General features: G+C 45.4%; 1 protein-coding gene across 2 annotated transcripts in view; it reads right to left on the bottom strand.

Annotated features, from left to right (window-relative positions):
- Window positions 1-12,453, bottom strand: part of PHF12 (PHD finger protein 12) — a 40,786-nt gene extending 28,333 nt beyond the window's left edge. Inside the window, exons 1-2 of one of the 2 annotated variants that reach the window (XR_004904809.1) lie at window positions 11,811-12,453; window positions 11,004-11,185 (exon numbers count right to left, since the gene is read on the bottom strand). Coding sequence is in view for 1 of the 2 variants with exons in the window: in XM_028521823.2 (XP_028377624.1) it covers window positions 11,004-11,185; window positions 11,811-11,876 (248 nt within the window). In the remaining variant the exon portion in view is untranslated. The remainder of the gene's footprint in view (window positions 1-11,003; window positions 11,186-11,810) is intronic. The other variant, XM_028521823.2, reaches the window with a different exon arrangement.
- Between the last annotated feature and the right edge of the window lie 1,176 nt (window positions 12,454-13,629).

Raw genomic sequence — 13,629 nt, 5'->3', positions numbered from 1 at the left:
CTAATATACCGAAAGTTAATGGTCTATGTTTCGAGGGAACAAAATCTAATGAAATTTAAATATTAGCAGAAGTAGTTAGCTTCCTCTGGACACTTGTGTGGCCATCAGTTTTTATCTTCAAGTATTACCTACCTTTCAAAGACAGGGAAAACTGTCATATTGAATATTGGAGAGATGAAAGCATAAAGTTTATGGGGGGGGGTCCCCTGAACCTTAGTCCTTTACCATCCTTCATCCCAGCTACTGACTCAAATACAGTTAATGCCACAAAGTAAAAAGTACAAGGACTGCTGATTTTTTCGTGCAAAGCCTCAGTAGCAATGTTAACAAGGAGTCCAATGAAGTGCCAGGCCATTACAAATACCCCATTGAGAAACTTAGCTAGTTGCGTCATTTCCACAGGCATACAATCCTTTCAAACTAGCTGACTGTGCTCCCAAATTTAATGCCTACTAAGTAAAGCTGGCCTGTGCCACCCTCCCAGTGAAGGACACCTGGAGAAGAGGGTTACAAGTTAGTGCAAGGAAAGGAGGAGAGGGGGAGGGTAGAACACCAACAGTTATACCAGGTGTTTGCTTCTGCTAACTTCGCTACAAGCTGAGCCCAGGTGCTACAGGGTCTGACCTGTTACTGGGTTGGCTATTCTAGAAATCCTGGCTTCTCTAGAATGAAAAATGGGCTGGCCACAAACATTTTTAAAGATGGGTTCGATTCATTCACTTCATGATAGATGCAGAAGCCCACCTTTTCTGGAAAAGAGTCAACCTTCTGGCCTCAGCAGTCACTTCTAACACTCCTAGGAAGCATCCCACTGGGAAGAGGAACCAGCAGTTATAATTGTGTATTCTGGAGGAGTTCAGAAGTATAGAAAAGTGCATACTGTTCTGTGGCCAAATTTTAGTGGACTATCAAGAACAAGGTAACAGCCAGACCACACTATTCTTGCAGACACAGCTCAGGAAACCTGGACTAATTTACATCTTATTGATAATGGACCTAAAATTCTATAAAGGCTGGGAAAACTAAAAAAATATTAAAAATGTCTTTATTTGAAATCTAACTAAATACAGGGTGGGGAAAAAGTAGGTTTACAGTTTTGAGTATGTGAAACAGTTTATTCTTGTATTATTTATTAATGATTCTATTTTCCATATGAACTGTAAACCTACTTTTGCCCCACCCTGTATAAAGAGAGCAGGTTCCTACTTAAGACCCAGCTGTTTTTCCCTAAGGAGGATTTCTGCTTCATTTACCCTCCTCTGACAGGGTCATCTATAAAAAAAAAAACAAAAACAACAAAAACAACAACAACAACAACAAAAAAGGAAGGAGGGAAAGAATAATGCTCTGCAGAATAGCACAGGTGTTATTTCCTCCTTCTTTTACCCTTACCTTCTCCCCTTCTCCAATTTTACTCATAAACCTCAAAGTCCTGCCCCCTGCCCCCACATGACTGAAGTAATCTCCTGGGCATGCTGTCAAACTGCCGCGGTGGTTTGATGCCACAGCTAAGTGCTGACTTGGGCTCCTGAAGTCTTCCAGTTATACCCTCAGTGACCTATTTAGGAGTTGAACCTACTTCTCAGAGACAGAGTACCAGGATTTTTCCCTTTGGCCCAATTTTTTTTCTCAGATGGTCCCTAATCAAACAATGATCACCCTAAAGACCTGAGTACATGCACATGCACAAAAACAGTAATATCTGAGGAAGGCTTGTATGCAGTAAGTACACAAGTCTTTGAACTGAGCTCTTCCCCATAACTTCAATTGCAGACACTTTTCTTAAAATTCAACTTACTTCAACACCTACAACTACAGCCTGCAGTCTGATGTCTGATAACATGGAATTAGGCGTTGGAATTAAGTTAGAATGGCTAAGTGTCATCTATGCTATGCAAAACCACAAGGACTACAGAAGGATAAAGCAAAACAGAAAACAACATTTATCAAAGGACCAAAATTAGTGAAAGATTTCTCCCTAATTTAATATGCTCTTCCAAGAAATGGCAAGCAGTATCAAATAAGGTTTAATATAGTAAACCTATGTATAAAACTATGAAAAGTTACAGGTTTACACACATTTAATGATTAGTAGTGTATAATTTTCATAATGTATTTTAACCAATAATTGATGACTGTCAATGGAAAAAGTTCACTATAGAGTTTTCCTCTAATGGTTTCAGGGTTTTGTTAAAATCAAGAATCAGTAAAAAGCTACCAGCTCACCACAGGAGCCCACGACTGCTGGAAAGCAGAACAGAATAGCTCCACACTGCCCAGGTTTGTAATGCAGAGACTTATCTAAACTTACTTGAAGTTCTGTACATTTCATTAGATTCCCTGCTTTGTTCTTTGCACAAAGGCAGACAGGAGAAAAACAGTACTCAACATCCTTCTGAATATCACAGCTGGATAAAAGCCTATAAATGTGCTTGTGTTGTCACAAACAGAATTCCAACCTGGAACTCAAGCTTGCTAGTAATTCTGAGAGGTTCCCCCATCCCTGCCTGGCCTAGAGGTGGAGTGATATCTTTGGGTTACAGTTAAATTCAAGCCTGCAGAGAGTCCTCTCCTGCTCACTAAAACTTATTTCAAAAAGAGCCTCCCGCAGAGCCCAAATCAGTGGCAAAGACTGATGCTTGGTTCAGGGATGGAGTTTTCCCCGCCTTGCAGTTACTCTGTCTTTTGTCGTTTCAAGACTGGGAAACAATCTCTGAGAGTCACGCTTTACAATTTGTCACAAAACAGGGGAAGGGCAAAGATTAAATACCAAAGATATTAACATATAGGAAAGCAAATGTAATTAAGGGGTAAAGGAATGGTCACTGTGTGTGTTAACAAAGGTGCCATCCACTCGGAAGAACCCAGACATAATTTCTGTTCCCCAAACAGTGTTTATCTTTGCACATCTCTCATTAGTAATACCACTAGGTATTATGCAGCGGTGAGCAGAGGAAATAGGTCAGCCTCTGGCTTTCAAGTACAGGCGCTCCTTGACTTGATGGAGTTAAATCCCAATAAACCTATAGTAAGCTGAAGATACTTTAAGTCGAAAATGCATTTAATACACCTAACCTACTAAGCATCATAGTTTAGCCTAGCTGATTTCTACTGAATGTGTATTGCTTTTGTACTCTCATCAAGTTAAAAAATCATAAGCTGACCATCGTAAGTCAGGGACTGTAGTTTAGTAAACTTAGAACACTACTGCAAAAGGGAAAGGAGTTCTTTGAATGAGCCAAGTCTTTCATTACTTAGACAATTTTTATCAATCAGCAAGGCATACATGGAAATTGCTTATTGTGAACTCACCAACAGCTCTATGCAGTAGCCAAGTTCCTTTTTGCTGATGGGTGAAACTAATAATTTCTCATTTTATCAGTGTCTACTGTACCCCTCAGTGTCTTTTGCCTCCCACATGAATGTGCTAAAACTTCATCTTTGTTCTTATTTGCTAAGACCCAGATTTAGAAATAACCTTAGGCTTAAAGGATGAGAATTCTGATACCCATAAATGGTAAGCAGAAAAAGGAGTCACCTTTTTATTCTCCTTAACTGTTCTTGAGTCATGGGAAAAGCAGTCAGCTAGTGACCTGTGCATGCGTCCTGGGCATAGTGACAAATCCGCAATACCAAAGTGCCTTTCTGAAATTTGGTCTGGGACTTGCACTGAATACAATGTCCTCCTCTTTCAGGAAACTGGCAAGGGGACAGCTGTACTCCTGTCCTGTCTCTTGGGAGGACAGCATTATGCAGAGGTGCTCTTATAAGTGTCACTCATTGAATGGTGATGCAGCTGGCCATGTTGTACTCCCTGGGGACTCTAAGTCAAAGGAAAAGCACAGGGGAGGTGGGAAACCACCCCTCCCATCAGTGACTTAAAACTTTGGCATCTTAAAGGATGCATTTCCAGAAGCTTATGCCACATTATCATAATAAGTGCCATCATAACCTCAACCAGAATCATCCACTAGGGTGGCCTGCTCAGCTAAACACCCAAGGAATGTTTTTGTGCTAGGGGTGGGATTAAGAAAGTTCAGAGATGGATTTCAACATTCTTACCCATAACCAAAAGCAAACAACATTCAGTTTCATCTATATTCTATTACGCTGTCCCAATCAAACCGAGGCAATTAAAGCCTTCCTCCTTAAGCCAGGGGCCCCCAAGTATGAGAAGTGCCTACATATAGAAATTTTCTGTTGTAGCTGGTGAGTGTGGGGTAGACATCCTGCTTTAAGGCAGGTGGTGGATTTTTTAGTACTTCTTCTAGGGTACTTTCAGCCTTAGAATTCTTTGCTGAGAAGGGTCACTAAGAAAAGTTGAAATAACAACATACCCAAGCACATTGTAAGGTTCCTTCCACTGAGATGCACCATCCTGACTGGATTTTTACAGAAGAAACCCTTTACTCACTGTCATTAAATAGATCATATAGGCATAGACATTCAAGTGTGTTTAAATCATCACCTTCTTCTAGGTAAGACTGAAAAACTGAAAAATAAAAAGGAAAGTGAAAAGAAAATCCAAACAATGGAAGAAAGTACTTGCAAATCATGTACCTGACAAGAAATTTGTATCTAGAATGTATAAAGAACTCTTACAGACTGGCTGGCATAGCTCAGTGGATTGGGCGTGGGCTGCGAACCACAGTGTCGCAGGTTCGATTCCCAGTCAGGGCACATGCCTGAGTCGTGGGACAGGTCCCCAGTTGGCGGAGCACGAGAGGCAAACCACACATTGATGTTTCTCACCCTCTCTTTCTCCTTCCCTTCCCCTCTATAAATAAATAAAATCTTTAAAAACAAAACAAATAAAATTAAAATCGGGTAAAGGATCTGAATAGACAGTTCTTCAAGAAAAATATACAACTGGCCAGTAAGTAGATGAAAAGAACATCATTAGCCATTAGGAAAATGCACATCTAAATCTCAACGATACAGTATTTCATGCCTATTGGGTGGCTTTAATCAAGAAAACAGATAATAACAAGTGTTGAAAAAGATGTAGAGAAACTGGAATCCTCATATACTGCTGGTGGGAATGTAAAATGGTGCAGCCACTTTGGAGAATAGTCTGGCAGTTCTTCAAATGTTAAATGTAGGAGTTACCTAGCAATTCCACTCCTAGATATATACCTAAGAGAAATGAAAGAGGATGTTCACACAAAAACTTGCACACCAATGTTTCTAGCATTATTATTCACAACAGCAAAAAGTAGCAACAACCCAAATGTCTACCAACTGATTAATAAATGTATTATATCTATACATGGAATAGTATTCAGCTATAAAAAGGTAAGTACTGATAAATCCTATAGGGATGAACCATGAAAACCCACTGGCCCTTTTGTTGTTTTTGAAAAGATTTTATTTATTTTTAGAAAGTCAGGGAAGGAGAAAGAGAGGGAGAGAAACATCATTGGTTGCCTCTCACACAGGTCCCATGGGGGATCAACAGCGGATGGTACCAAGGACTGAACCGCAACCCAGGCATGTGTCCTGAGAATCAAATCAGTGATCCTTCACTTTGCAGGATGTCACCCAACCAAGTGAGCCATGCCAGCCAGGGCTACTGAGCCCTCCTAAATATCATTTGTACTTTCACTCAGAGCTTAATAAAAACCAGTGTTTCATTTAACACAGGAGCGACTATTTGAATACTTTCCCAGGTCAAATTAAATAATTTATCTTTGTGATTTGGCTTTCAAAAAATTCTGTTGGAGACATAGTTGATTTAGGATTTAAAATAAATACGGATACATCTCCATATTAATAAAGGCTGTACCTAAACATGTCTTTATACATTTACTTATGTAAAAATACACAAGTCATTTACAAAAGCCAAAAATGGTCCTAATATTAGCACATCTGTAAAGTACTTTGAGAGCCTTAAGCAACAGCAGGAGATTGATGAGGTTACAACTGCATCCTATCTTCAACTGAGTATGGTAATTAATTTTGGGACAGGCCCAAATGGAAAAATCTCACAGAATAGTACTGCTAAGTCCCTGCCTTAACAAAAACTGTTACTTTGAGGAGTATTACCTCCTTTTTCACTTTTAATAATTTTCACGCTTCCTTTCTCTTGCTCTCTCTTTTTTAAAAGATTTTACTTATTTATTTTCAGAGATAAGGGGAGGGAAGGAGAAAGAGAGAGAGTAATGCTTCCTTTCTCAATCAAACCCACTTGGGTCACAACATTTTGTGAGTAATAATTTATACCAAATATTATTCTTATATTTTTAAACAGTGATTATTATTTACCTTTAGATTAAAGCACTGATGTCACAAGAATTAGCCCGTGGGCCCCACTTTAGGTTTACAAAGCATGCATGTGATGCTGAGTTCAAGTTGAAGGGTACTGAACCCTCCCCGTTTGAGTGGACCCTTAACGGTACCACAAACCCAGCTTCCAAAGCAACAGGGCAAATGCAAAAGTAAATATATAAAATCACACAAAACAAAACAAAATTAGGTTTATTGTTCAATCATTTTACTACTGAGAGGTCAAGGTGAGGCAATGCTGTCATGTCCAGTTCTTCAGTGCCAGGCTTCCAAGCACTTCCCATGTCAGATAATGTTAACATTAAATCTATTTTAATTCATCATTTGCCCGACACTATTCCAATGAGGAGCTAAACACAACAAAGTCAGAAAAACCACCTCCTTAAAAGTTTACACAGTGAAGATTTTCTGCAAGGCAGTTTTTCTACTCTATGTGTGAAACCTTTCTTGTTATGACTCACTGAAAATTAAATATGCAAAACTCCAAGCTGAGCTTAGTTTTGCCTGTGCACAGAGACCTTTTTACTCTGATTCTTCGAAAACCTCATTTTTGGATCTTGCTGCCAACACCAATGAGAGGAAAGCCGGCCAACAATTCCAAATATAACATGCGGAGGCAAATGCTACAGAAATCTGTCTGACAGGAAACAACCATGCTGAGGTCTGCTGAGGTAGACACACTTCTCAATCAGGCCGTTTTGGTCCCTCAGTCTGGAGCAAAATGCCATGAGAAAGCAATCAGAGGAAACCATCCAGTTTCTAGTCAGCCTCATTATCAATGCCCTATCATACCTACTTAATCAGTGAGAACAATTCTATCCATCTCAAGCATAAAGGGTCAGCAGCAACTAGAGCTCTACCAGTCATTCTATTTTTTTAAAAAAACTGATTACCATGTGCCCTGACCAGAATCAAACCCACAACCTTTTGGTGTACAGGATGACGCTCTAACCAACTAAGCCACACCAGACAGCGCTTTACCTGATTTTTTAAGAGACCGTATTTTGAGATGGCTCAATTTATGGCATGACAATTACAATAAAAGTCAGATTCACCAGGGAATATTTAAAAACAACTTTTTCCAATTCTTCAAGGGCAGGTTTAGCAACCCCTGTTTCTACTCTGAATAATGGATAACCAATTAAATTTGGATAAAATGATTATACTATCACTCAAACAAAAGCAAAAACATCATTTGCTCAATTCTTTAGAAGTGATGGTACTGAGCACAGGAAAACTCATTTCCTCACCCAGCTCATTACAGAAAACCCAGAAATAGGACCCCCAGTCTAATTGGGAAGAGATCTCCCAATATATAAAGCACATTGTATAGAGCACTCACTCCTGAAAAAAGACAAGACAATTAAAAAGCTTATTTTGTCCAGTCATTTCCTCCAGTAGTTTATCTTAGAAAACCCCCTGTAGCCCTGGCTGGTGTGGGTCAGTGGATTGAGCGCTGGCCTGGGAACCAAAGGGTCACTGGTTCGATTCCCAGTCAGGGCACATCCCTGGGTTGTGGACCAGGTCCCCACTAGGGAACACATGAGAGGCGGCCACATTTTCAAGTTTCTCTTGCCCCCGCCCCGGTAGCTGTGGATATCACCAAACCAAGGAGGTTTGCTTAGAATCACCTCTGGAACATTTTACTAGATCTGGTTCACTGTCAGGCAAGCTGGCAAGGCACACGAGTGACTGAAAAAGGACTTGTCTCAGAGCTTTGAATGGAGACCCACAGCAGCACTGCAGTTATGACTTCCAGGCTTGTAAAATTCTGTCTTCACTCTTGTGCATTCTGTGTATGAGGAAAATTATCATACTACGCTTATCTAAATAATCCAGTCCTGCCCTGGCTGGCGTAGCTCAGTGGATTGAGTGCAGGCTGTGAACCAAAGTGTCGCAGGTTCGATTCCCAGTAGGGTACATGCCTGGGTTGCAGGCCATGACCCCCAGCAACCACACACTGATGTTTCTCTCTTTCTCCCTCTCTACAAATAAATAAAATCTTTAAAAAAACAATCCAGTCTTAGCTAGTTAAAAAGGGAAGCAAGAGAAAATACAGCCATACCTTCTAACCTCACTCCCACACAGTACAAGAAAGTAGTAACAGGACAAATTAACTCAAGCACACTCAGGAATCAAAATTCTCTTAGACGATTAACTGCTTGACTTAGCCACTCTGGTTGAGATGGTTAATGAAGTACTTCACTTGTGCTGGAAAGAACATAAGGTAGGAGGCAGGAAAGTGGAATAAGCCACACTTGAAAGAAGGCTTCCTGCCTTTGTATCAGTATCTAGAATGTTTTGTGACTTATATAATAACCCAAGATAAGTTAATGGTACATTCAGTACCGGCATCTTCAAAGGGGGAACTGGAGATGTGAAACAAGCCCTGCCTCATTTACTAGGATTCTCAAATCTCCGATTACCAGTTCCCATTCGTGGGCTTATAAAAAGTATTCAATGAAATACAGAATCTGGGCAAGCCTGAATCTCACCAACAGCTTAAAAAATAAAAAAGAAAAAATAGTCCCTCCCTCTCTCCTTCCAGCTAAAACGGAAACTGCTAATTGTACAACCTGACAAGACTTAGACTCATCTAATTAAAAGATTCAGAGATTAGATTTTAGAATTTAAAGGCCCAATGTCAAGCAAAACAGTACATTTTTTCCATGCCTGAAGTTTCTAATAAACATTTTCAGCTTTATTAAACAAATGAGACTAAAAACAATACAGAGCTTATAAAATTATCACTCAATATGGGACCACTATTCTTGGTTAACACTAACCAAATTGTTACTGTTAGTAAGCAAATATAGGTAAAATATTAACCTGTATTTAAAATCAAGCAACCTACAATTCAGTCCTGGTATATGTAGCACATAAGCACAATACAGAAAATGTAAGCAATTGGAAATAACTGGTGAGAAACTCAACATATTCAGGTATAAACTGCTTCCATTCTCAAGAACAGCACAGGAAACTTGCAGAGATATTTTTTCCAGGTAAATCACACCTTACAGAAAGCAAAGGATAAAATCCACAAACTCTCTTGCTGGTATTAGTCACTTTATAATAAAAATTTTAAAGCTAGCAGCAAAGCTTCCTCCAGGATAGTAATTTTTGTCCCTGTAACATTACAAGCCAACATGGGTGCCCTCCTGGGCAAAAGTATCTTGGGAATGGTAACCAGAGCTTCCTACATAACTTCTGACCACAGACTTAATTTGCCCAGTATCAATCATCTGTTTAATAAGTGCTCCAAAACCTGTAATTAGTACAAATATACAGTAGGCACTATTCCACAAAAGGAGAGACAGAATTTGAATGAGACTGTGTAGAGTGCTCAAGGAAAACCTCACCTTTTAATTTTTTAAACAAAGGGCTAAAAAAGACAACATGAAAAAACGGGTGGGAACAAACCAACTGCCCCTTCTCCTTCCTGCTCTCTGCAGCCTGTCTCCTTTCACAAACGTGCCTCCCTCCCCCCATCAGTCAACTGTTGCTGAAAAACAGAACGAGACCCAATCTGGGTTCTCTGCGCAGATGTGGGATTTCTGTGGAGGGTAGAGGTAGTATCGCCTGACAGAAGCTCAGAGTATAAACTCTTCTTGACCGATTGTTCTGGGCTGAGCTGCTGAGGGAGATCAAGCATGGGGCCATCAACCCAGGTCCCTCCCTCTCTCGTCTGTGTCTCCCCTCCCCTCTGGTTCAGTAAGAGAGGGTGGTAAAACACACACACACACACACACACACACACACACACGAAAAAACGCACAGCTTTCCAGCTCTCCTCTCCTTAAAAATGCCCTCGCGGAGCCACTGCATACAATCCAGCCCCAGCAGCAAAGAATTTTGCAGCGAAAGGCTCGCCGATCCAGAGCGGATAAGTGAAATCGGCGCCCAAGGGCAATTTTAATTGTCTAACCCGGCCCGATTTCCTAAGAGGCAGCAGCGCGGGGTGGGGAGAGATGAGAGAGGCAGCTCCGAGAGGCAACAGGGGGCAGGAGGTGGCAGAGAATGGAGACCAAAGCAGCGAGATCCCAGTGTCCCGGCATCAGAGAAGCTTCTGCAGAAAGGACTCTGGGGCTACCCCCACAGTTTCCCGGGAGACGTTTGCAAATCATATATGCAGCCAAAATGGCGCTGAGAATAAAAATATAATTTAAAGGCAGGTCGCCATATTGTAAACAGAGAGGCAGTGAAGAGGCAGACTCGAAAGACACCCTCCATGATTTCTTCTACAGCCACAAGAATCTGAGCGCCAGGTCCCTGCGGCCCGGACCAGGGCAGCTCCGGAGGTTGGAGGTTGAGGGTTCCGCGCACCCACCCCAGGAGAGCCCAGCCCGGCTGGAGCCCGAGGGCGGCGGGCGCGCGGGTAGGAGAGCGGCACAGGGCCCAGAGCTCCTCCCCTTCCTCCCCCGCCGCCGGCCGTGCCCTGACGGCTCAGTCCCGGCTCCCTCGCGACTTCCAGCCCTAGATGGGGCTCTCCTTAGTCCTCCCAATCCCCGCATCGGGGTTCGGACCCATTGCTGCTCCTCCCCACCCCAGTGGCCAGAACCCGGCAGACACCTGGGGGCGGGAGGCGCTCACCTCAGCGGCTACAGAAAGTCGGCTAGCGGCTGCGAGCGCCCGTTATTTTGGCAGGCAGGGGAAGGCGGGTGAAGGAATGTGTCGACAAGGTTTCGCCAAGGGGCTCCAAGGGGGCCCACAGACCTTACCAGCACTGGAGATGGAAGGCGGCAGGGCAATGGTCACAGCACAGGAGATCACCGCCTTCTTTGCAGCTATCGCAGCTGTCGTGGTTGGTGGCCCTGCCGCTTCTCCGGGGTTCCTTCTCAGGCTTCCGACTTCGCTTTTCTGCCTCGTCCGTCTTGGGGGGAGCCAGCAGAGCTTGGATTTGCTGCACACACATACAAACGGCATGTGTGCACACTCGGAGCTCTCGGCGCGCCTTCTCCGTCACCCACCCTTCTCCCCCCTTTTGTCCTTCTTCCTCCCATCCAGGCTGCTCCCAGAATCTCTCAGCCCCCGGAACCAGGGGGAGCCCACCCTAACAGTGTTCCTGCAGCACAACAACGAGAACAGCTTCTTCCAAAAGGGGAGAATCAGGGTAGGGGGATGGGGAGAGGGTGCGCGGTTCCCTGCTCGCCACTTCCTTGTATGGACAGTGGGGGACTCCAAAGGCAGGCTCAGGAGAGGCCTGAAGCCCGGTACCCGGACGTGCTGGGGGAAGCACAAAGGGGCCAACAAAAAGGGGGTGGGGAGGCCTGCCGGTGCAACGAGATGGAGTGGGTTGGTGCCTCAGGAGAGCAAATCGAGGGCGGCGGGTAGGTGAAACTAATGCAAACGTCCTCGGAAACTGAGCTCGGCCCCCCCAAATTGCAGAGATGGGAGAGTCTGGGTGAGAAAGAATCCCCCTCCCCCGGCCCTCTTGCGCTGCGAGCTTAGGACCGGCTTTGTGGAGAGCGGAGGGCGGAGGTTCCCTCCTGGCGTTGGGGGAAGGGGATGAGGAGGGCTACTCTTACCTCCATCAGCCCCCCTGACGTGTCCAAGTCGTACACGATCGTCTTGGTCTCCATTTTCTCCCACATTCATCCACCTCCCGGGCTGGGCGCTTTCTGCTCGGGCCCCCCCAACCCCGGGGGGAGGGGGGGAAGTGGGAGGAGGGGGCGCTCCTGACCCCGGCTCCCCTTCTTTTTTCTTAACACAGGTCCCGACTTCCTCGCCCTGGCTCCCCCCCACCCCCCGGCCCCCAGTCCCCGGGACGGCAGCGTCCTCCTGCGGGTCGTGAGGGGGGAGCGCGGCCCTCAGCCCCGGCCCGGCGGCAGACTGCACGGTGGGTCCCGGCTCCGGGGGTCAGGCCTCGGTGGGGCCTAGTCCCACAAGCTAGAGCCGGTGCTGGCGACCGCTGGTCCGGCAGGGAAGACTGGCGGGCGCTGCCATCCCGGGGTTGAGGGGTTCGGAAGGGGGGTGAGAGGTTAGGTGAGGTTGTGGTACGTGAGGTGGACTGCGGGGAGGGTGATGGGGGGTGGTCCCCGGGCTCCGCCTCTCGCCGCCGCCGCCGTCTGCGTCCCGGCTGCCGCGCACTTGGCGCAAACTTACCGCGAGCGCCCGCAAAGCCACCCGCGCAGGCGCCCGGGGATCGCTGCTCGTCGCGCGCAACCGCAGTGACAGCCGGCCGCCGGGCTCCTACGCAGCCGCAGTGAGAGGGTACCCCCCAGCGCGCAGCCGCGCTGGCATTCGTCTGGAGCGCCGAAGCCCTGGCCTTTCTGCTGTGCGCCAGCGTACTGAGATAAAGGGGCGGGACCTGAGGTGTTGCGCAGGCGCCCGGTAGAGCTCGTAAGGGTCACGGCGCAGCCGCAAGAACATGGGGCCTCCTCTTTCATTGGTGTTTGTGTATATAGCAAGAATACTGTTCCGGCGCAGGCGTGTTAAAGATGTTCCTCTCCCGCCCTACAACACAGCCGGTTCTCGCGCAAGCGTACTGTCATCTGCATGCCCTAAGAAGACTGCTTCTCCTTTCGCCATTTTGGTAATGGGATATAGGCTACCTTGTCCTGGGAGTCCTCGGGCATGAACAGGAAGGATTAAAATGTGGTGTTGATTGGAGCTGGTACGCTGTCAGTGACAGCAGCACTCCTAGGGATGTCGTGCTGGACTGTTTGGTTCCAGCGTCAGGTGTGTCTGGACCAGGCGCCATATTGGTAAAGAGAAAAGAAAAGTATTCGCAACAGAAAACGATGCTTTTGGTGTTGGGTAGGATGGCTGCTGTTCCTACTTCCCTCCCTTTCCCAACAGTTCATTTGAGCTTCAGCATCTTTGCCTTGCGTAGTGGTGACACTATGGAGAGTTTAGCCTGCATATTATTATCCTCTTTTGACCACTGTCACTGCTCCTCAAGAGGAAGCCAAAAGCAGAGTTTACGATGTTGACAACGCCCAACTACCTGTCTACAGTGGACTTCAACTCCCAGTTTGCAATGCTCAAAGGGTCCAAAGAGCTAACGGGAGCGCATTGCATCCCGGGAGGAAGAATTGCAATGCGTCTGGAGGATTGTGGGAGCTGTAGTTTCGTGTGCGTGCGAAGCAGCGTGGTAGGATGGCATCGGGGAAGAGTGATTTGTCGGCTAGGAAGAGATTTGAGAGCTGCAGTGCCTTATGCTGGAATTTGTAACCTGAGGCCTCACCTCGAGTTCTGGAAGGGCCTTCGTGCTACTTCCGCGGCGTCTGCCCCTTCCCTTGATATCACCTTCAGGGATGGCTAGTTGTCTCTGCCTGACTGTAGATGCAGTGAAAAAGGGAATGGCATCATTATGCTCGACACTAGGCGCTTACATGGCACTGT

The sequence above is a fragment of the Phyllostomus discolor genome, chromosome 8, assembly GCF_004126475.2.
Source record: "Phyllostomus discolor isolate MPI-MPIP mPhyDis1 chromosome 8, mPhyDis1.pri.v3, whole genome shotgun sequence".
NCBI classification, from domain to species: domain Eukaryota; kingdom Metazoa; phylum Chordata; class Mammalia; order Chiroptera; family Phyllostomidae; genus Phyllostomus; species Phyllostomus discolor.
The sequence above is the reverse complement of the archived record's forward strand: the minus strand, read 5'-3'. Positions and strand labels throughout refer to the sequence as shown.